At 37.7% G+C, this 23875-nt stretch overlaps 1 protein-coding gene across 1 annotated transcript in view; it reads right to left on the bottom strand.

Moving 5' to 3' along the window:
* Positions 1-23875, bottom strand: part of COL25A1 (collagen type XXV alpha 1 chain) — a 323508-nt gene that overhangs the window by 113486 nt on the left and 186147 nt on the right. Inside the window, exon 5 of the mRNA XM_063336217.1 lies at positions 15379-15396. Coding sequence (XP_063192287.1) covers positions 15379-15396 — 18 coding nt within the window. The remainder of the gene's footprint in view (positions 1-15378; positions 15397-23875) is intronic.

Here is a 23875-nt window from a genome sequence, read left to right as displayed (position 1 = left end):
GCAAAATCTACATTCATAATTAGGCAACAAATACTACTGTTTTTAAAACAAGGTCTTCTAAAGCAGACTGAAAGGCCTCCAGGCACCTGCCAGCCAAGAACAAAGCTGAAATTAGGGTCAAATCCATTCAACAGCCATGTTCAGGATTACTGGCAGGTGACCTTTTTTTTTTTCTTCCTTGGCTGAATATGATCTGTGTGATTTTTCACACAGCTGGCATTTTATAATTAGTTCCCTGAAAGATGCTAATTTTGTATGCCACCCTTGCGGCCATTGCCACCTTTATAGTTTTGCAACAGTAACGTTCGGAGGACCTCTTACAAAGCCAGTATTTGATTTATATTTGTTTTAAAAACATTCTAAATTATCTGAACTCTCTTATAGATATATTGTCTCCATACTCCTATTGCTATAGACCCGCCTTTAACCGTAACACAGGCAGTTCTACCACGACCTCACCAAAAAGGTGAAGCATTGAGGGGAAAGTAGAACTGAAAATAGTAAGGGATTCTCAGGAAGGGGTTCCAAGAACCAGCAATGTTTCTAGGTTCTGTAGAAAGCTCCAAAATCAGGGCAGAGGAATCCAGATTTTTAGCGACTGTTAGATAACGCATAGGATGCCACTGCAAAAAGGGCCTGCCGGTGCCCAGCGCCAGGTGGCAACAACCAGCCAAGCAGAATCAGTTGGACTGTGACAATCCCAGTGGGATCATTCACCTCCAAGGCTCCTAAGGAACCTGAGATGTCAAACTGAGCAGCTCCCACCAGACAGAGCCACCACAGATGACACGAGTAATAATAACCCTTTAGATACAGGCACTGCTTTCCTACATTGCAACCACAACAGCCATAGGCTAAGGCAACGTTGCAGCAAGAGGACTGAATGTAGCTTGCAAGATTCAGCCTTCATTTCCATTTGGGACAAAAGAGCATAAAACACATTCACCCCTACCAGCAGTGTAAGGGAATAGCGGTCTTGTGGAGACAAACAGAAAAGCGAACCAGACAGTCCAATGTCGGGTAGACAAATTCAAAAAGGAAACCAATTTGCCAAATTAGTTTAATCATGTTTTCACAACTAAATGATGTGCCATACATTGCCTAAGTTAATTCAATTCCTGCAGTTTGAGAGCAAAAGGTGGTTCCAGCACATAACAACGAAGTATTAAATTACAAAAGTAAAACTTTTTCTTTCTTCGAAATTTGTAATTTGTGGAAGTCATGAGCCAAGTTTCTGACTGGAAGAACGTTCCCCAGTCTAACCTACAGTTGCTGCAAAATATTAGGATCAGATATGCTGAATCATAAGATAAGAAGTTACACAGAATATTATGAAATACAATATGGTTTCAAAGTTCCTACGCTCCTTTTAGTCTTGTGTTCACTATGCGAGCCCTGAACTACTGAGCAATGTGGTTTTGGCATTTGCTAAACTTGGCCATGTTTGCAGCCAGTGTTTACATACACTAATTTACAATGCCAACATCTCACCTTGCATCAATTTTACAAGAATTTCCAGTGAATCTGAACAGCTTCTACCACCGAAATTATATTCCCTTTTCTTTTAAATATTTTATTCTCCCCCTGGGATATGACTGACTTATGGTGAAAACTTTAAAGAAAAAAACCAACCCAGCACCAAAAGACTCTTACCAATCTTTCCTTTGCTCCCCTTATATCCTGAAGTTTTTGTTACAATATTCCAGAGCAGAGAAAAGGAAACCGGAATATTTGACAGAATAACCGTGCCTGACTTAATAAACATTATGTAAATGGATGTAACCTAAGAAACATAAAACTGATATATATATAACAATCTAGATAAACATCTCAGTTAACATTCACATCAACAAGTAAATTTTAAGTGAATCCTGCCATAAATTCATACAATTGCATTCAGAAGTCAGTGATTTATGCCAATACATAAATCAGACAAGTTCATAAACTGCAGGCAGAACACGATCTACCCAAAATGCATCACTAAACATTTAGACTGTAATTTAGACATAGATTCCCATTTCTCATGCAATGCTCTTGCTGGGATCAGGAGGGGGTGCTTTTTTGAACTTCATAATGTTGCTCAGGAAAATCACCAGATTGCATCACAAGCTGCAAAGGGGTCACTGCTGACTAATTCAGTTCCCAGGAAGAAGCATAACACTCGGTGTCCCAAGCAAGAACCTGCTACAGGAGGTCTCCCTTCCTTTCTCTGGCATACTTGCTTTCTTCCATTAATCAATAAGGCTGTCCTCTCCCCTTCTACAAACACTCACGATATTTTTCTTTGAAAATCTGCAAACCTCAACACAAATAGTCCTATAAAAATTAGTCCTATAGTCCTATATGGAAAGCATACGACTACTTACCCAGTGCCTGAGCATGAAAAAAATCAAGGATCGGCTTTACTATTGCCATAAATGAATTTAAGCAAACATTACAGTCTGAATGAACAGTTAAATTTCCTGTGAATTGAGTAGCTGCCGTACATGCCAGTAAGACCAAAGATACAGTGTCAGAAAAACTTGCCATATTATTAAAGATAAGAAAATGGCTTCTGATAAAGCCAAAGGCCTCCTGACTACAACTTACTGCTCAATGCGCTAATACCTGTATTTCCTGAACGTAAGCCCTCATTGCCTTGTCTACAGTGCACCTTCCCGTCCTCCTACTTGCTAGATAAACAGAAGTTTACTGATGATATTAGAGTTTTGATGCAATACTGTAAAAAAAAAAAAAACACCACAAAGGAAATCCCACTCTATTAAACTTGTAAAACAGCACGTAAAAACACAGATGAGAAAATCTAATATTGCTAAGTCTCTCGTTTTATAAGAAAACACCCAGAGTTCTGTTTTCAATAACGCCATAGGTGCAAGGAAGTTACAAAAGTATAATCTTGGTTACATCAAAAGGACAGAAACACATGAATTTTTGGCTGGCACTCAGAACTGCAGGAAGATATTTGAAAACACAGCCTATGTGTGCCCTATTGAATCAAAATTCCTAAAACAGATTGAAGAGTGAGCTTTTTCTGTTATTACTGTTACATTTGCTGTTTCCGAACCAGTCTCAGGATTTATTTTTTTACTTCAATCCATTATTTTAAAAATATTTTTAATGACAGTAAAACAAAAATACCGGTTTCAGTGTTCAATACTTGGTTTCTAGAACTTTCCAAAAATGAGACATGCTTTTGATACAGACCGGTTCAAGCTTCCTACTCTTCCACCAATCCTCCAGCAGATCCCTGTCTCATTACATGTCCGCCTGGGACTTGAAAAAGCATCGCATGCTATCTTCTTATAGTACGAATGAGATTAACTACTCATTCTCCAATATCTACTCAATAGGAAGAAATTTTTTACTGTGAGAGTGGTGAGGCACTGGAACAGGTTGCCCAGGAAAGTTGTGGTTGCTCCATCCCTGGAAGTGTTCAAGGCCAGGCTGGATGGGGCTTTGAGCAGCCTGGTCTAGTGGGAGGTGTCCCTGCCCATGGCAGGGGGGTTGGAAGTAGGTGGTCTTTAACGTCCCTTCCAACCTGAACCGTTCTATGATTCTATGATCTCCAGCAGTCTGTTCTGCACTCCTTTACCTTCAGAGAGGCTCCCTTCTTCCTCCTCCTTTTCCTTTTGCTGCATTAAGAGACATGTGGAGTCCTACTCCATCCTATACTAGACTACTACGCAGCAGGTTATTTTGGTATCTCTGTTTTATCCTCTCCAATAGGAATATACGTTTGTGTGTATGTCTTCAGGTGTATGTCAGCATGTGTGACCATGCTGGTGGTGGAATTTGAAAACAAGACTGCATTTCTATATCAGCATTCACTCAATAGTTGAGTGCTTACGTCACAAGTGACAGAAAAATTAATATATAGCATGGTAGATATGGAATAGGCAAAAAGGAGTCTGCTATCAATAGATGAAAATATTTATTATAAGTAACGGGCTTCTCGATAAGATTCGATAGTTTATAAGATTCAACAACAAGAGAAAGTACAGTTGACTGGAGCCTCATACTTCATTAATAAATATTCACTGCAGTCAACAGAAATGATGGCACAGAATTCAAGGAGCAGTGAATTAAACTATAAAAAAGCATATTGGTGGGACCGGAAGACAGAGAAGGAGGAAAGGCTGCTTTCAAATTTTCAATAAAAAGAACTAGAGTGCAAGGAGTTTTCAAGGTAGATTGCTTCACCTTTTCCTCAGAAGAACTGCATTTATTGTCGTGTCAAACTAATGAAGCAAGAAAGAAGTTACAGCTCTTAACAGTTTTTATTGCCACAGACTTTTATTTCGCATTGAACATTAAAAGGGATATGAAACAAAGGAGAAAAAATAACTAGTAGTGCTTAACCTCTCAATTATCCCCATTTATTAAAATAACAATGGAATAGTACCATTCCAGAGGAGTTTTCTGCACTCGCCAGCGCAGTCTGTACCAGTAAGCAGCAAATAAGCGGACTGTACAAATAAAGAGCTATTTTGCTCAAAAAGCCTGACATCCTTCTGGCCCCCTGGTCTAAGCAGATGCATTAGGTATTGATGCCTTGAACCCAATCAAAACATTCTACTTTATGGAGGCAAATAATACGCTCTGAAACCAATAGAGAATTTAGGAAAACAATAATTAAAAAAAAAAAAAAAGCCTTAAAGGGAAGACCAATATAGTACAGTGGAATTTAAGGCTTATAAAACTGCAGGGATCGTGGAGGTACATTCTGGCTTTCTTTCCCAACACAACAGAAATTGAAAAGAAAGAGTTACACCTCCTGCCAATCAAACTCATTAAATGCTTTTTCCAGATCTTTGAGATAAAAAATACACCATTAAATATTTTTTATACTTCCTTTGGTAGATTTTTATCCAGAGGCCAGCTCTCTCATTTATTCCTAGAAGCTTAGTAAGAGAGCAGCTCCTCACAGGGAGTTAACAACTTCCTGTTATTTTCAGAAACAGTAGTTAACATTCTAATGTTTCAATCATTTTTTACCTAAAACTTGAACAGCGGCTTCTAAAATTCAAAGACCTCTGGGGCTTCCCTGATTGCTTAATGGCCTGAGAGATAATGCAGCTGAAATGACAGTGTCCTTTGGTCATTTGGTCTTTTTGTTTGACTTAAAAGAACCTTTTTGATGAGGATGACAGGCTGAACTTCAAGCATTTTGAAGAAAACAAAGGAAGAAAGCAAGGGAAGGTGAGAGTTTTAGAGCAATGGAGATTTGCCACACTACCTGTAAGAGAAGTACCTGTGGTCATTGAAATATGTCTTCTAAGCACCCTGGCCTTCTGCATCTTTCAACTTTACTGCCTGTGTTACTACTGTGTAGAGAAATAGCGTACAAATAATATCTACCAGGCAGGTCCTCCTTTGACTGGCAATTGGGTCAAGGAGATTAATGTACTTCATTAACAGATGCTGCACAGGGTACTGCTTGACAAGAAAAAAAATCATAACCACAGAGAAACAAATGATTGAAATACCTGAAAAACTCTGTTACTCTCTGTTCATCTACTTGAAATAAGTACTACCTTAAAAACAGTGAAATGAAAGTAAGCTGATTCAAGGAAAAAAAAAAACAACTTGATTGTTGTGACCTATACCCATTTCTTTCTGTTTTCATAGATTTTCCCACTTTCCTATCTCTCTCTTTGGAAGAAATTAAAAACAACCCCAAATTCCTTATTGAAAGCACTGAGATTAACTTCAAAGAATCTGCTACTAAAAGCCTGCCATCCTTTTTGAAGCATTTTGGCCCATACCTGCATATTTGCATTAAAGTAATAGAGGCTGAACTTGTGTAAATGAGCAAAACTGGATACCTCACATAGAAAAAGGTTTTTGCAATGTACGTTTGCTGTATTTCAACACTAAACTTAATTTCAGCAAATGGATTTTAATACAGACTTTTAAACAGGGGAGATCAATTCCATTTTCCATTTACTGTGGTGAATCCAGACTTGTTTCAGCAGCGATGCCCTGAGTTTCATTCAGTATTTTGAAGGTATGTCATCCTTGTATCCAAAGGATACATCCTTATGTATCCAAACATAACTGGTTTTTCTTTTCCAAACTTTACTACTCAGTACAGGATGCATTTGCTCATTCAAGGTACTAGAATGACAAAGAAAGATTTAGATATTCTTTTAGCGTTGTCTACAAATGCTACTATAAAATGCTATTGTAAAAGAAGCGGCGTGTTAGATTACTTAAATCATGAATGGTTAAAAGAAAAGACCAGTAAATTATTAGTATAAAACCACAGCCATGTAAAATATAGCCTAAGGGATAGAAAGGCTTCTGAGACTGCAGTATAACCTCCACAGCTTAAGAGCAATTAAATTATTTCACAACCTAGGTAACTTTTTTAACTTGAGGATATGTTAATGCTTGGGAGAAACATATTTTAATGAAACATCAACATATATTTCACTGAGGATCTTACCCTTCTTCCTTTCCTATGGCCCCCTTGCATATCCTGTAGTGCCTTAAATAGTTTCTGTGCATGCCAGGCTCCATCGGTACCCAAACAAGCCTTTTTACAAGAACTGTCTGACAAATGTAATGATAAAACCTACACCGCACAAATCCATCTGAGGCAACCTGTAAGCACTAGGTTACTGCAAATGTCTCCAAACCATCCCAGCTACAAGACATTTCTAAAAGAGGCAAAGGCTTGACACTAAGTCATAACTCCAGTCTTGATGGGGATGTGTCAACCCTTATTCACAGATTAATTTATTTGAAGACAATGAGTATATAGAAATAAAAGTGCATAAAAATAGTATATAAAATAATATATGTTTTACAACAAGACAAACAATAGAAGAACTCTTTCCCTTATCTTCCTCAATTTCCTCATCTACAACAGGGGAAAACTACAATGACATACTTCATACAGTTATTTTGAGAACTGTTCAGATTTGTAAAGTTTGAGTTGAAACACTGAATAAATGCAAAGGAATTTTTATATCAACTGCAAACATACATATACTTTTATCGATAGGCTTATATAAAAGTGAGACGGCTGAAGATATTTTTGTAACCTTTAAGGCTGGCAACGTCTTTCTTTATACAGGAAGCAATTTAAGACAACATAAAGTTTATTAAAAACAAAACAGTTTTCTCCTCAAGACTAATAGTTTGGTCTACAAAATTCAGAACATCTTCAGGGGAAATTACACACATATGTATACGTATACTTAAATGGATATTCATTCTTTTTGGCAAATGATCACTAACAGACATACTGTGCAATATAACTGGATTGTATTTCTGAAAATACGTGATTCTCTTCTTATATGTTTCTCAGCAGCTCACAACTCTTGAACGTTACTGATGGATCTCAGCAAAAAAGATTATTAGGAACTCCTATGCTATTGCAGGAACAGCCAAAGCATTTTCCAAAAGCAGAATTCTGGATTAAAGCTCACAAACAGAATAGGCCCTTCCATGCCATACTCATTAATAACATTATTGGCAGTACACAAAACACTCCAATGAAAGGAATTGCTGCATTTTCTATTTTTTCTCCTTCTTTCTGTCTCCCAAACTTGACTCGTACTTACAGGAAAGAAGAGCACATCATCGGAGCTCTTCATGCCAGCACCAATTCAATATAAACAACCTGAAGTATTTCTGCTAACAAGTAAGGTTGCTCAAAGTCAAATTTCAATTGACAAAAGTGTCACTTTATAATGGAAAATACAGATTTTGAAGCTTCCATCTGGCAGCCTGAGATCCAAAGTTCCTAGGTCTACTCCAGTTTGCAGGACTTCCGAGCTTCTGGCACAGAAAGTCACCAGGGCTCTGGACTGATGATGAGTGATCAAGGAAATTCTGTTATTTTGAAAACCTTGTGAAAGAGCAAGGTCTTAGATATCCCAGCGTTACTTTAAGTCACCATAAGCTCAATGTAATACACATTTTTATAACTCTTCATTTAATTTTTTATTTTTTTTTAAAGCTAGTGAAACTACTGGGATCTGCAACAAATTGAACTGGAATTCAAAGCTGAAATATAGCATTAGGATCAGTAAAAACAATAAGCCAGTAGGAGTTTAATATTGAATTAAAAACATGTGCAGCAGGATAGTAAAATACTATATAATATTCTTGAACACAGTGCAATACTTTGCTTTGACATAAGTCCTAATAAAACACAGAACACATTAGTGTATTTCTGCCATCTGTAGAATAGGATGAAGAAAATACAAAGGTCATTTGATAACAAAATGATTTAGGAACACAAGAAACATTTCAGAGTTCTTAATTATATTTTGACAACTCTTTGTACATCTCATAATGGAGCCACAGTACTAGGCCTGCAACTGCTTTTTTCTGTACTCATATGTACTCTGTTAAACTAAACCAAGTTAAGGATTACAAGCAATTTTTGCTTCACATTTCTTCACTTGCTATTAGAAGATCTAGTCTGCCCTGGTGACAGCTGCAGCTTCTAGATGAATAGATGGAATGCTAACGTGTGATTCCCCACAACATTTATGCTAGCATACGTAATGCATGAATCAGGCTTTCATGTTTGTTTTATTAAAACAAAACAAATTATTTTCAGAAATCAATGATGCCACCATAGAGAAAAGTTGGTAGCATCCTACAAATAGAAAGCTCTCCTCCAAGTTTTCTTTCAGAGTTATATATATTAATTTTGTAATTTTTCTTTTATTCTAGGACTTGGTTTTTAACAGTACCATAAACAGTCACTACGTGAACCACGAAATGAAGGGATCAACTTCTAAAAATTTTGGGACCAACAAGTTAAACTGTTCCAAGAATCTATCTTCCAAGCTTTCTTCATCTATTTCATGCAGCGACTCTGGAGGGAGATCTTCAGGTTTAGTAAAAGAAACTGCTTCATAACAACAGACCATATTTTTGAGGGCATCCAGAGCTGGCATTACTTTGCATGAAGAGCCCTTTACGCAGAATTCTGTGCAAGAAATACTCTTATTTTTATGTCTGTAGAAAATCAAAAGCTAGTTTGAAGGCGTAATTGTTAAATTAACAGACTTCAATTCTGATATTTTTCTGAATAAACAAAACAGGTAAACAAATCAGAAATAATTACCAGTTCCTGGAAATGCTGTGGAACATTTGAACATCTTGCTATTGCAGCACAAGATTTCCAGATACAGTTACTGAAATTTTAACTCAAAAGCATGCCTATCAGAGTAGGTAAAAGAAGACAGTAGCACAGCTGGGGCCATCTGACATAGGATGAGCAGAACTCTAACAAGTCTGATTATCCCCAATTAAGTTCACTTAGCAGGGTATGGTAGGGAAGTCATTAATCTGCCATTAGAGGCTCCTTTGCAAATCCTCGCAAAAGGGTGGAAAAAGTCAAGTAAAAAAAACATGTTGGAAGCAGAGCAGTTTTCAGTGCTACAAGAATTTTCCTTGTTGATGCCTGGAACTCACTCCTCTAGGCCTTTTTAAATTACATGTCGTGCTTCCTTCGTCTTGGGACAACTGATAGTCCAGCATGATTTGCCTCTAAATCTCCAATTCTCTGCTCTCTTCACAAAGCAAAGAATCCTCTTATTTGCACTAATGCCATCTGCTTAGCTGAAGAGGCATTTAATGTTCACAGCTATCCTGGTTTACACACGTACATAAGCCTACCAGGAAAAACTGAAGAGGTTTATATTTTAAAAGTGCTTGCTGTTGTTGTCGATTCCTTTTAACAAAATTAACTTCTGCTTTATTACATACAAAGCTGAGAAACCAACACGCTTTAAAACAATTATATACATTAACTCATTCTGGGAAGATCTATTTCTTGCATTTTTTTCCTATCGTAAACATCAGACAGTAAACAAAGTTCTGCGCAGGATTTCTCCTCCTCCATTCTCTGATGTGGTTCAAAATGACTGAGCTATACAGTTATAAACCTGATGGGAGACAAGAGCTAGATCCCTGCTTCTTATTTGGCAACTAACATAAAATGAAAAGCCATTATGATGGCATTTGATTCTTCAGGTTCACAAGTCAACATGGCCTGAGCGTTTCCTAAAAAGATTGCACAGTTTCAACAGTGTTCAGGAATTCTACTGCAGCTTTAGAAAGGAAGGAAAATGGTAAACAAGTGGTAAAGCTCTGCCTGCTAAATACACATGTGACTTAGTACCAGCTGCTTTATTTATTTGTGCTCTCAGTTAAGATTAATTTCTGATCTCAAAATTGATAGCAAAATATTATTAGCAGCAATGGGATCAAGCATTTGGCCTTGTTATTGGTACAGATGCAAGTAAGAAACAGACTTATACGTACTGTGTTTGGCTGTCTTCCTGTGTCTACCTGGCCATTAGACGAGACTAATTTTTTAGAAGACACTACAATGACCTATTTCTGCTGCTGTATATAAGCCCAAGCTCTCAGGCTAAGCCTAAGCTTATTTTCATTTACACGGGTATAACTAATGAGCTTGGACTTGATGACAGTACTTGGGATGAAATGCGTGTATAAAAGCTTAAAAACTACAAATGTTTTAAACTCACTTAGTAAGAATTTCTTCAAAAGACAAATAAACCTGTTATTTATTCTCTTTCAGTACTTGTTCTTCTTTACCAAAGCCTAACAAACTCTTCATTCCCCTTTGAAAATGCATCTCCTCCTTGTCTCACGGTACCTGCCGTGACACGATGTGATGCTGAGGTTCTATTTTGCTGTATTCAACACCCACTGACATCAGTAACACCTAGCGCAGGACATGGGCAATGCAGTAGCTCTTCACAGTGGTTACATGCTGGTGAAGACACTTCAGAAGAAACAAAAAACGGAACCCAAATCTTTAGATGCCAAATGGTATTTGGCTCCCTTTAAATGAAAGATCACACTAATAGGGTGCATCCCCCCGTGAGTTTACACCAACGTCTAACTCATATTCTGATTTCTATGTAAGTAATCACAGTTTTACATAAGGAATTAAGAAGAAACTAAGACACATAAGTTTATTGAAGGAATTTCATAACCTACAATGAAATAAGGGCCTGACATCTGAGAAAGTGTGTACACACACACATAAATATATAAAACAAGGATAACATCACTCCATATTTGCCTAGAAAACAAAAAAAAAAAAAACTGAGTGACTGCACCTGTTCTTTTTTAACAAACTAATTGTTAAAGTTTGATAGCAAAATCTGACCTGCAACTCGTAACTCAGCCACCCCAGAACTGAACGGCATGTGCTAACTGAGGGAAATATCGCATAAATCTTGGAGTGCAGATGGCTATCCAAACTACCAAAACTGAAACTCGGCAGGACTTAAAATATTTTCTTTACACAACCCCCTTCCCATCCTTCCTGCTGCCAGATACTCAACCGTTCCTAAGGTCTAGGATTCTTCCTACCATCACAGTGTTCTCTAAGAAGTGACAGCCAAATCTCTCACATACGCTGCTGCCATCCGAAACAGCTCAAAACTATGGCCTATGTCCTGCTGGTTATTTTTCTCAGGCCTTGACAAAAACCAGAAAACAAAAAGTTAAAATGGTTCCAACTAGCTCCGTTGACAGCACAAGCCAGTAATAGCCTGTCTAACCATGAATCAGAATCTCTGCCATCAGAAATTAAAAATACTCCAGTCACATACCCTAAAGCTTGACGGTGAGAAAGACACATGCATACATTTGTCACCAGAATTGCTATGGTAACCCTTTATCATGCACACAACACTGGAAAATTTCAGACTGAAATAACATCACTTCCATAGACGTTTCACATACAGGAAAACAAGAATCTCATGAAAACAAGTATCAATCATGAGTATTTTGTCCATTTCTAATGCAGATTTGAACGGCTGCCAAAGAGAAGGCAGAAGCATCTGTGGGACTGCTGTATCTCAAAGTCCCACGGAGGGAGTGATCATGGATGCTGACATGAGAGAGAAAGTATGCTGCACTAGAGACGGTCTAGGGAGAGGATATTGCCACGAGGAAGAAAACAGTTGGCTGCCTGAGACAAAGTCACACCGAAACACCACCCTGCCCTGCATTTATAGACGTTCTTCAGCAGGATCTTGTAAAGGATCACTTTGTCTTCCTTCACCACAATACTAAATGCACTGTTTTCTGATATTTATACGAACTTTACTTCTAAACAACAAAAAAAGTCTAAACAAGCCTTCTCTCTTTACTCAGTTAGTACGTTCCTTATAGAATTAACTTTAGGCTAGAAGCTAAACTCTGTTTCTTTGACAAACATGAATACTTCCATTATGTTAAATAGGAGATGTACGTGCAGAATTTGGTTGTATAGATTTATTGGGAAAATAAACCTTTCTGGTACAAGCTAATCTACATACATATTTACATTCTAAAGAAGAAAAAGCAGGTATTCTTTGGGGTCACACAAAAGCCAGAATTTAAGTTTCAGCAAAAATATTAAAAATAATATTATTTGCTCTTCTACAAAGAAGCTCAGTTTACATGGTATTTGAAAAAGCTTCTTTTTTATTTTTTTTAACAGGAATCCAAAATCATAAGAAGGTATTTTATTTTTTAGAGGTTATGCTACAAATTGTTTGGCTATTGACCATGGTCTCTGCCTTTCAGCACTACAACAGCACCATGAGCTTTTTCTGAAAAAACGCTTGTGGGTTGTAATAAAGCTTCTTTTCACTTAAAACAGAAAAACACAACAAATATTATCATTTGTGGTGCATTTTTGAAGAAAAGCAGCAGTAAAAATTCAAAGATAAAAAGATAGGAGGTGTTACTGATCTGTTATGAATTTATATTTGTACCCAGTAATTATGTACGTGTTGGGTGAATTTACTGTGTACTTTTTGAAAATCACAGGAAAAAAGAATAGGTGTTAATAAAACACTGAGTGTAAAAAGGATTAGAATTTATCTTTGATCTTAGTGTAGACTTACATGGCTATGACATCAAAAACTTTCTAAGTGCTTCTTTTGTCAGCATAGCAATTCTGATCTTTGAAGCCAGGAAGCCTTTACTTACTAACCAAACCAACCAATACCTTTCATTTCAGATTTCTCATGGACACGGTTCAGACTGGGGAAATTACTGACAATCACGGGTGGCTGAAATTTTTGCAAACTTTTTTTTTTTTTTTTTATGAGAAACTGAGTGGTTTTGACTTGTTTTGTCTGCATGTGACCAGGTTCTGTTTTCTATTGATACTTTAATAACCATTTTTAAAAGTCTTGAAATTTTCAACCACAGCTTTCTACATTTTTAAAACGCTGCCTCGTGAAGTTACCTGGATCTGGGTTTCAGTTTAAGAGGAAAGACATCTATAAGGCAACTACATGTAGGCTGTACAAAGACACATAGATGTCAACATGGGCTAGACAGCAATTCAGCAGAATGGTTATTAGGTTCAGTAGCTGCCTGTAATCAGAATCTATAATTAAGAGGCATGAATGTATGCAACTAGTGTCATGTGAGAGGTTTTCCTAGGTATCCAAGACAGCTGCCCATCGCTGACAGATACGACAATGGTCCTACACAGACTCCAGTCCTTGTAGATACGACAGCCAGCGGCTAGGCTGGGGACCTTGGATCACCAACAAACACCTGTGTGCAAGGAATGTAACGGAGCCCTAGGAGTTTACAATGAGCTGAAGAGGTCTCTAGGTGCACTGAGTATTGACTCGACCTTCACTGACTACAAGGAGCATTTACACACTTCACATGTCAGCACCTACACACAAGGTTTAGGTGTCTTGATCTAGAGCTGAATCCTGCTCTGAACGCATTATGCCGTTATGACTTCCTCACCGGTGCCCTTGCAAGAATTACCCCTGGACTCAATCAACCAGTCAAAATGGCTGAGTATATACAGATCCTCCTGCTACAATACGAGCACCTCGAGCTGAAAAGGAGGAAAGGGCAGTATACAGGAACAACAAGTAAGTGTTGCTCAGAGCAATGGCAACGGCACAGAGATGAGCATTTCCACTGGGAGGAACTACTGAAGTTAGGACGTAAGAATTCTCATCCTAAGTCTTGTGGGTCCTCGTACCTTGTACCTGTTTTCTATATAATCATTCAGGGCACAGAAAAGTTGATCAAATTGGGGGGCGGAAAGGAGGGTGAGATTTTTAGAGTGTTTTTCCAATGGTTTGCCCCTCACTTCTCTTGCGATTGTGACAAGATTTCTCTGCCTTTCTGCCCTTGAATCAGCGCTGAATGCTGCCTTCTCCATTGTGGTTCTTTGCCTACAGGGCATTTCATGTGGAGACGCAAGCTCCAAAGACTGAGAAGCTGTTTACAAGCATTAAGCAAGAGAGGCTTTCCAAGCAACTGAAATGTGGGAGGTAGGTGTTCAAACCCAGAGGGAAAAGACATGGGTGGCAGCACAAGTCAACATCAACTAGATGTTGATGAGGATACTCATTCAAATTGAGTGGGATGAGGGCTTGTAACACAAGCTGTCTTTCAGCAGAAAAGGATGATTAGAAACAAACAAACAAAAAATAATCTGAGGAAAATGCTTGCTTCTTGTAAAGAAAATCTTAACTTAAAAAAATTATTGGTCAATAAGGCTGTAACGTGCTAACTTTCAATTATGATTCTGAAATATAAACAGCCCCCACAGAAATTCTGGTTCAGGCAACTCACTTGTACTAAGATGGTCCTGCAGACCAGAGTTTACTTCCCATAACGCGTCTCGAGTATGCAAAAAGGTAGAGGTTTTTCAACTGATTTCACTAAGTTTGGCTTTGGTATTGGCTTTTTTTCCCCCCTTATTTCCTTGCTCTCCCACATTTCTATACTGCTCCAACTCAAATAATTTACATTTAGTTTTTCCTGTACTTAATGTTTCCTTCTGCTGGTTGATTTCTACCTTAGGACTAAAGCTAGATCGCTAGAATTCCACATCTTCAATTACAGCTCACAAGACAAAGTTCTACTATTCTTAAATAAAGCAGAACTAATTCAAAGCAGTGTATATAATTAATCAAAATAGCTAGCAGTGCAATATTTAAAATAACTGAGGGCTGCCTGGATTATAGCAACATTATTAGCATGTGATTAATAAGCAGTTGAAGTCCTGCATTTGCTACCCATTTGCTGAGTTATTTTATCTTACTTTAAAGCTAGGTGGCAAAGTTTCAAGCCATAGTTAGGAGATTTGCTTTATTCAGTATTACGTTGTTAACCCCACCATCTGGTCAAACAGCTGAGGGAACTCAGACAACCATATGGGGGGGCCCATGTTTCTCTCTTGGGAAATATTTGCCTTACTGAATTATGCAATGGCTACCAGTTTCTAGCTTATTACAGTAGGATCAAAAAAACAATCAAAACACTTTGCAGATAACCTGAGTTTGGCAGGCCCTGTATTTAGCCTTAACTTACGTAGGAAAATAAGATAGCACTTACTTGAGGACCAGGCTGACCCTGAAAAACAAGAAAAAGATAAGGTTATTGAAAGTTATGACAGAGATTAACTCCTTAAATAGTAGCAAAGAGTTACAGTACTCTAATAAGGAGATAACAAAAAAGCCAGTAACTGTATTGAAGTCAGATGCTGGACTCTAAAGTCTATGTTGAATTTGAATGTTTTAATTCAAACTGATGAACTTTCTTGCCATTAGTTGATTCCAGAAATAGATTACAATAACATGTCATTGAATCTACATTTGAGAAACTTCATACTTTGGATAGTCAGAACAATACAATTTAGAAATTACAGAAAGACCTAATTTAATTGTTCTCAAAGGAGAAAGAATCCACAGAAGCTGAGCTGACTTAGCAATAGCTATTGGGTGCTTTTTCTCGATTATGGCTCATGCCCATGTTTCAAGGAGGTGCTAATTACTGCCTCTTGAATGAACAAAGTCTAAAAGCTGAAGGAACACATTGCTGGGCAAACAACAGTCTTTTTGCCATTGCTGCAAGCACCACAGTTTTAAGCAAGTATAAACCAATATTTAAACCAGCAAGCCAGCAGTAGATGAACCCTTTTCAGTCAGCCCAAGAGGCAGCTGGTACATTTCCTCTCCCTTATCTATCAACATCACCTTGGCACCACCCCTGGCCAAATGGAGAGGCACCCTCTGCACACTGAGGTGGTGCATGTATCTCTTGTTGCTTACGGAGCAGACTTCCCATCACTAAGCTCCCTAGCCTAGGAAAGCCAGTGAACGTCATCAGTTACTCTAGTCCGCTCGTTAAAAATCATTTGCATGAAGCAGAATTATAGTACAAAACAGTACAGTAGCTGTGACTATGAACTACAACCCCCCCAGACAATCAGCTCACACTGTAAAGCAGAGACAAATATTTATGTATTTCTGCCTATAGAGAGAATTTCTTAAACTCCTAGGGCTAGCTTAGCTTCTAGTGTTTCACAACACTTCAATAATATTTCAGTTGAATTGAAACTACGTTTCCTTTTGCTGAAAGAAATTAAGTATGAAGACTTCTTTTAAGTCTTATAAAAACTCTTCACTTTATCTAGAAGAAACTGCTACACAGAGTTGAAACTTTTCCATCTGAATATGAGGAAACCCTCTTTTACTGCGAGGGTAACCAAGCACTGGCAAAGGTTGCTCAGGGAGATTGTGGCGTCTCCATCCTTGGAGATATTCAAAAGCCATCTGGACATGGTCCTGGGCAGCCTGGTCTAGATGGCCCTGCTTGAGCAGAGAGGTTAGACCAGACGACCTCCAGAGATCTCTTCCAACTTCAACCATTCTGTGATTCCTTGTGAATTTAAAGGGTGCGGGGGTGTGGGGGGTGAGGGGGAGCATTTCAACTGGGAACTATTATCTACAAGAAAAGCAGCTGTAGAAAAATGCTTTTTTAGTAACTAATAAGATTTTTTTCTGCTAAATTAAAACCAGGAAAACATATTTTATTTCACATGCAAGTTTTTAAAGTGGTTTTTTTTGTTTCTTTGTTTTTTTGTTTTGTTTTTTTTAAAGATAAGAAATATTAGAAATAACATTACAAGGGAATCGTGGTAAAACACAGAATTATTGTGGCTATCTAATCCTTACAATGAAGGCAGCCTAAAGCATTCCTTGTTATAGAGGCTGGAGTTTTGTATTAGTTCCTTACAACAACACTGCACTACAGAGGCTTTCAGACTAAAAGGGCACTGGCTCAGGTTTGCCAGTTCTAATATGAAGTAAAATTTTCTGAATTGGTCAGTTCTATGAAGTTACACATCACACTGGGCTAATGAATACAACTGGTACTCCTCAGCACTCAGCCTTTGCCTCAATCTTCCCATCACAGCAGATTTTAAGATATTATATGCTATACCTGATCCTAAAATAATCAGGAACTGCTTACTGATGCAGCCTGTACAATAAATTTGTATAAATTAACTAAACTGAGACCTTTGCATGCAAACTTTTATCTACAAACTCACAATACATTTGTCTCACAAGTACATCTAACATTGCAATACACTTTGACCAAATCATTAAAGACTGTGTCCAAGATATATTTAAGAAAAACTTAAATGAAAGTCTGAAATTACCAAAATGCTTCAACAAAATGTTGATTTAAAACAGTAGAAAGCAAATAAACAGAATTTTTTTTTTTTTAAACAAAAATATTTGAAAACTGACACTTTTTTTCTTCAATTTAACTTAGACATACAGGGTACTAAATGTCCACATGGTACATGCTGTATGTATGATATAAGGGACATACACACATAACACAAACATACCCTGAACTGAACGTCAGGGATAGAATGATGCTCCCATGAAAGTGCTTTCTACTCTCAATATCACCAGCTTTATCAGTTTGCCTTTTTGTTATTGCGCATTTATAATTGCTCTTTTATTGTATCTGCAATACAGAGAGTGGAAAGTTGGAAACTGAATTTTTGTAGGATAACTGTTTTTCGTGGTGACATGGAACACCATGAGATAATGGAGAATGTAATAGTTGCATTAGTCCTAGTTTATATACGCTGTTAATATTGCAACTACGCTGCATTTAACTGTAAATGCAGATGCTGAATACAAAAGTATTCATAGCAGTATTTTTTCATCCTGTTGGCTATGAGCTCCTTGAACATGGAAGGAAATTTGCATTACTGAAGGTAATTATTTTCTGGTTTTTTTCAGTTGATCCCAATCCTTCAGTATTTTTGTATACTCTTAGGTAACAGCTAGTGCCATTACAGTATAATTTCCTCTTCTCACTAATGATGCAGTAAGTGACACTAACCAGAGGCTGCAGCAAGCATTATATTATGGAACTCATCAGCTGTGCTTACAAAGGTACAGGTAGAAAAAGACATCATAATACTGATCTTTTTGGATGTAAAGGTTCGTTGTCGCACAAGAACAATTCAAAAAGTCATAGACAAAAAAGGGGTCGTTCATTTTGCCTTCTCTCACTTTGGTATGTTGTGAAAGGGTCGGGGTCAGTAACTCTGTGAGTTACTTTTGTGTTCATTAAAAACCCCTCTAACATGAACACAATATAATACTGTAACTCATTTGAGCAAGCTCAATCTCAATTGATGTGCTTGTGTTTCCAAAACAGCTCCAAGATTGCTGAAATCAGTCTGGCTCACTGCTGAGTAAATTGGTCTCAATGCGTGTTACCTGTGGATTAAGATGTTTTTTAGCTGGAAGTATTTCTCTAAATTTTAGATAAAAACAGGGTAAAAATATTCTTTGAGACTGAAAAGTCAGCATTACTCTTATTTTTTTCTAATGGGCATCTCTTTATACAAATGTGTTACTCTAAAATTGATTTTTGTAGCTACCAACTGACTGCTTTTCTTTGCATGCATATACAGATCAGTTCCACCACCAATAACTAATCAGGTGTGTTTTAGTGGCTGCTGCTTTGAACCTCTGGATCATCACTCATTCACTTGATTATCCAATACTGACTGCTGCTTTTTATTTATTTATTTATTTATTTATTTATTCTGTATGACTACAGTGGGTATGGCTCCATAATATTTTATGATTTCAGTAAAATCTTCAGAACAATTTTCCCTTCCATGTTCCTATTTACTGACTTAATACATTATTTTGCAGGAAAGGAAGGGGTGAGGTTTGGCAAACTATTCTAATTACCAGGATGGAAGGTCTTCTATGGTTGATAGTTAATCCCTTCCTAGCAATTTAACCTAATATTAGTGGCTGGTACGTGATACTATAAGAAAAAGAAAATATATGTGGTGTAGCCAGATCTAGCTGAGGTCAACAGGTAAGCTATCAATCTCCTAAAAGAGGAGATTAAAGAAAAAGCCTATTGACTAGAGGCTGCAAACATCGCAGAAAAGTTACTTAGCAGTACAAGGAGACATCAAGGAGCACAGGAAGAAGCCTTAAGAGAAGAAAACGGAAGCTGGTACTGCAAGTTATCAAGTTGAGCTTGCAGAGGAATCTGGGCTTGTAGCGAAAGAAAGGACAGAGAAGAAAAGATGTATTCAGGTATCAAAGAAAAGGGCTGTCCTGGAAAAGGAGAAAGAGAGAGGGAACAAAAACAATAGCACGAGAAAGTGAAGAAACCGGATTTTCACAGCTTTCGCATGATTTTAATCTTTAAAGACCTGGGAACATAAACTTCTAGGCTCATACATCCAAATATACAGATATACAAATATATGCACAAATAAAAATATATTTAGAAATGCATTGTATAAAATTAAATGTTATTTCTAATTTAATTCAAGTAGCATCTCCCTGAAGATTATCTGGGATAGTATACATATGCATTTGAAATGAGACATGGGGCTGTTCAGATATAATCAGCCAACAAAATACAGGCAGAGAAATTAAAACACAGGAACGAAGAACCTATGGAAAAAGGAAACCAGCAAGAGCCACAGATACGTGGTCAGAAATAACATCCTGCTGTTTGAAAGGCACCACCAAACTACCCTTGTGAAGCATTCTCTGGACAGAGCACCCAAGCAGGAACATCCGTCTTCTAATCTAATTCAGATAGACAATGCTAAGGAAACAGGAGTAGCACGGCTGACCTCCATTTCCTTGGAGAGACACAAAAGACTGAAGTGGCTTTTCAGCACTCTGTTAAAATCTATGTATTGAGGTTGAAATAAGTTATGCCAAACGAAGCTGATATGTGATTACTATACATTTCAGCATGAGCAATTAAAAAAGCAAAGAGGGAATATGTGCAAGACCTAAATTACACTGGTTTTGAACAAATCACCTACCAGCTTTCCATCCATACCAATCGGACCCTGGGATAATCAAAAGTCAAAACAAAATGGAACAGTTAAATCAAAGGAACACAGAAGATGAGGAAAAAACATACAGACTTGGGGAACACTGCAGGCTTTCGAAGATGAATAACTAACTATGTCAGCAGTCCAATGCAATAACTTAAAGATATTTTGAGAATGAAGGTACAGAAAAGAAACAAGAAAAGAAGCAGACCTAAGACAGAAGTAATGAAAACAGTATGGTGGAAAGTAGCCAGGCAATAGGTGATGTTTAACAAAGGAGAGGTTCAATATGCAATGAAGGAATTGTTAGTTTGGCAAATCACAGTGGTTCAACATAACCAAACATATGAAATAATGCATCTGGATTGTGTATTTTTCTTTAAGTAACTGAGAAAACAGAATAGGTAGCCTATTTACTGAATGCTCTTATCACATGGTTGCAAGATGGAAAGAGCTAACACTTCAAATCTCATAACTAGTCTGTATTTAAATTAACATTATAATAATGGTGGTTAATAAGAAACTTCAACTCACACAGTTCACTGAAGTACTAAAAATTTCAGCCTATACTTTGGCCAATAAGTCCTCCTTGCTTTTTTTCCCCCCCCCTTGGAAAACATGGAATTAGCCCTGCTGATACTTTACAAGTTACTTATTTCCTCAGAGTCCAGAGGTTGATTCCAGTTATACGCATACAAACTCTAGAAAGGATGTGGATGTACGCTGTTGTACCTCAGAAGGTGGTTCTAAACTGCATGTTTAGGTGATCAGAGGAGAAAGAAGAGGGCTAAAGAAAGTTGGATTAACTTTAAATTTGATGGTTAATTGCTATGTCTTCTGACAAATGAACAGTCAAGTTACCTTTCACTGAGAATGGAGTAAGAGGAGGCAGAAGTTGTTTCTGCCATTAAATTCCTCTGCTAGGCTGAAACGGTGAGCTTTCAGGTTTTTGTCCCATGTGAAAGGGACGCTAGTTTACATCTGCTGGAAAGAAATTTTCTCTTAAATGCTGGCACTCCAGCCAGACTTTCCCCTTGGAGCTGCACAGGCACTCCTAAGTATACGGACCCTTGGGGCTGATTGCTCACACTGCTTGATTTGGATCACTGTTGCCGAGAAGACAGCACATTAACATATTTGCTGGGTTTATGTTGACCCATTTTATCCTTGCTGCCTTTTTTTCCCCTTTCTGAGCACTACTTCACCTTGTGAGCAAAACTTGAAGTGTAATAGTTTAGTCTAAATCAGGTTTGCAGTGGTTCTGCTGACCCCTTCACCCAGGAGTACGTAATTCCTACCTTCTGCACTACTACTAATAGGCACTACAGTCACATGGAATGAGGCACTTCAACCAGCGATCAAGAGAGTAGCAATACTTAGAATGAAAGAGGACATCAGTTGGATGTACGCATTGTGAAACTCATGATTTTGGGGAAATTATTGGCTTTCTAAGAAGCTTGTGCACTAACCTACTTGTCAGATCCAATAACAAGTTACTGTGTCTGGGCAGCCTTGCAGGAACAAAACCCCTCTTACCTCTCCTTCCCTCCAGCTCTTACTGTGGTTTGCTGTCACATCACGAGTAGATGACATGCTGACAGTGTACAGCAGGTCACCAGCATCTTGGTTATCTGCATGACTGCTACCTTTTTTATGTGCTGATGTCCTGGGAAAGTTTGGGACTGTTGGGATGACCTACCGTATGTTTCAAACGTTATCTCTGAGGCAGTTCTTCCCTGGTACCCAATAAAGAAAGCAATGCTTCCCAGTGCATTAACAGGACAGCTTTTATTACTGTGCTTCCTCAGTGCCTTTTGATCCCACATGTGCAGCGCACATACGGCACTTACTCATTTTCTCAGGGTTATTTAGCAAATTTCTAAATATGGTACTGTACACCCCAAAAACCAAGCCAAGTCTGCAAATTACTAGCTTTCCCAGATTTTTCTAGCACTGTACTACAGGATATTTATCTAGTAATATTTACATACGCAGCATGTTGCAGGTGCAAAAACGAAGGCTGAGCTGAACCTTGCCTATGAATACATTTACTTCTAGAAAGCAAACTACAGATATTACCAGTTAAAACACTCAACAGTAAGGTCATGGTAAGTATATAAAGTTCCCCAGAGGGCTGTGTGGGCCAGCAGCTAAAATTAACTGTTTGGTCTGCTGCAAGCTCAGCCCAAAAGATTTAATTATTCTTATGATGAATGAATAACGAAAAGAACTACACAAGTATTTGTAAAGAAGGAAAATTCATTGCAGGGTCAAACTGCTGGTTTAGAGGGACCAGACAACAGCCCTCGCAGTTGTAGAAGTGCTTGTATTTTGCATATAAACACTGTTTTCAGGGAATGTTTCTTTATCATAGAAAAAATAAATTCTATTTGTGCTCCCTTATAATGATAGGTATTTTAACTACTGTTAACTTTTTGGCTGCTCTTTATCCATGCTACACAGGTCTTGCACTTGAATTAAAGGACTATACGTAGCATCTTGAAGAGTCTCAGTAAAGAAGAATCAGAAATTCACAGTAGGCTGAAGAGAAGCACCTGCTCACAACTGAAAATAATAGGAATTTCCCTCATTATTCCCTTTTGCATCAGGACTGCTTGGTCTGAAGTCTGGGAAAGTCTTCTGGGATTTGCTTTATAGGACAGGAGAAGAAAGAGAAATTTGCTTGAGATATACTGCCCTACAGAGAAAAAAAAAACTGTCTCTGAAGATAAGAGGCCATTATTGTGAAAATGGATAATATTCTTTCATTATAAAAATACTAAACTTTCAACAGCAAAACATGGTAATTTCCTTCTTTCCTCAATTACTTATTTCTAGTGTTGGAAAGAGAGAGAAAACATGTTTCAAAAATGGAGTCAATCAGAATCTCCGCAACTGATACAGGCTGGGTGAGAAAGATGGCCTGAAATAGTACAAAAGGCTACTTCAGAATGCACTGAGAAAAATCCAGTGTATGACAATATTTATAGAAATTCACTACATGATTGCACTGGAAGTCTCAAAACCATTTTCATTTGTTTTGAAAGAAAGACTTCAAACTACAGTACATCTTCGACTTAAACTTGATTGTCTCCAGAGCTGCGCACTATATCGTTCAAACTACTCTCTGCTTTGGTCTCTAAATAACTGCTTCTACAGATTAACACGTGATTTTTGACAAGAAGTACCAAAAACATGGTCTTCTATAACACAATCCCCATAAAACATTTTAGAAAACTAGGCAAGACAATGCATCACGAAAGAGAAGGGGATGAGCAGGTTTATACAACAGACACGTACGCTAACTGTTTGTTCACTTACTGTAGATACTACAGATGGTATTGAAAATTTTTCCTCTGGAAGGACTCTGTATTTCCTTTCTAGGTTTTCACACTTTAAAGTGCATGCTATTATTGGATATTTAGTTACGGTATTATGTAGACTTTTTTCCAAGATCCCCAATAGTAAAGATCTTTGTTCAGTAGATTTTTTTTTTTTTCCAAATACTACCCAACTATTACTTAGCACTACCTACCTATCGAATAACCCCAATATGGACAGAGACAATACATGGGAGGAAGGGGAATATGAGTGCCATTTCGGTCTGGTTTTGTGAAAAGTAGCTTCCACTCCTCAAGAATACTGTAAATATAATATTTCTCAAAGAAAGATATTTTCAGTCAAATTTTGAATGCTACA

Source organism: Chroicocephalus ridibundus, chromosome 5, assembly GCF_963924245.1.
Source record: "Chroicocephalus ridibundus chromosome 5, bChrRid1.1, whole genome shotgun sequence".
Classification (NCBI taxonomy): domain Eukaryota; kingdom Metazoa; phylum Chordata; class Aves; order Charadriiformes; family Laridae; genus Chroicocephalus; species Chroicocephalus ridibundus.
This window is presented reverse-complemented; position numbering and strand designations above follow the sequence as displayed.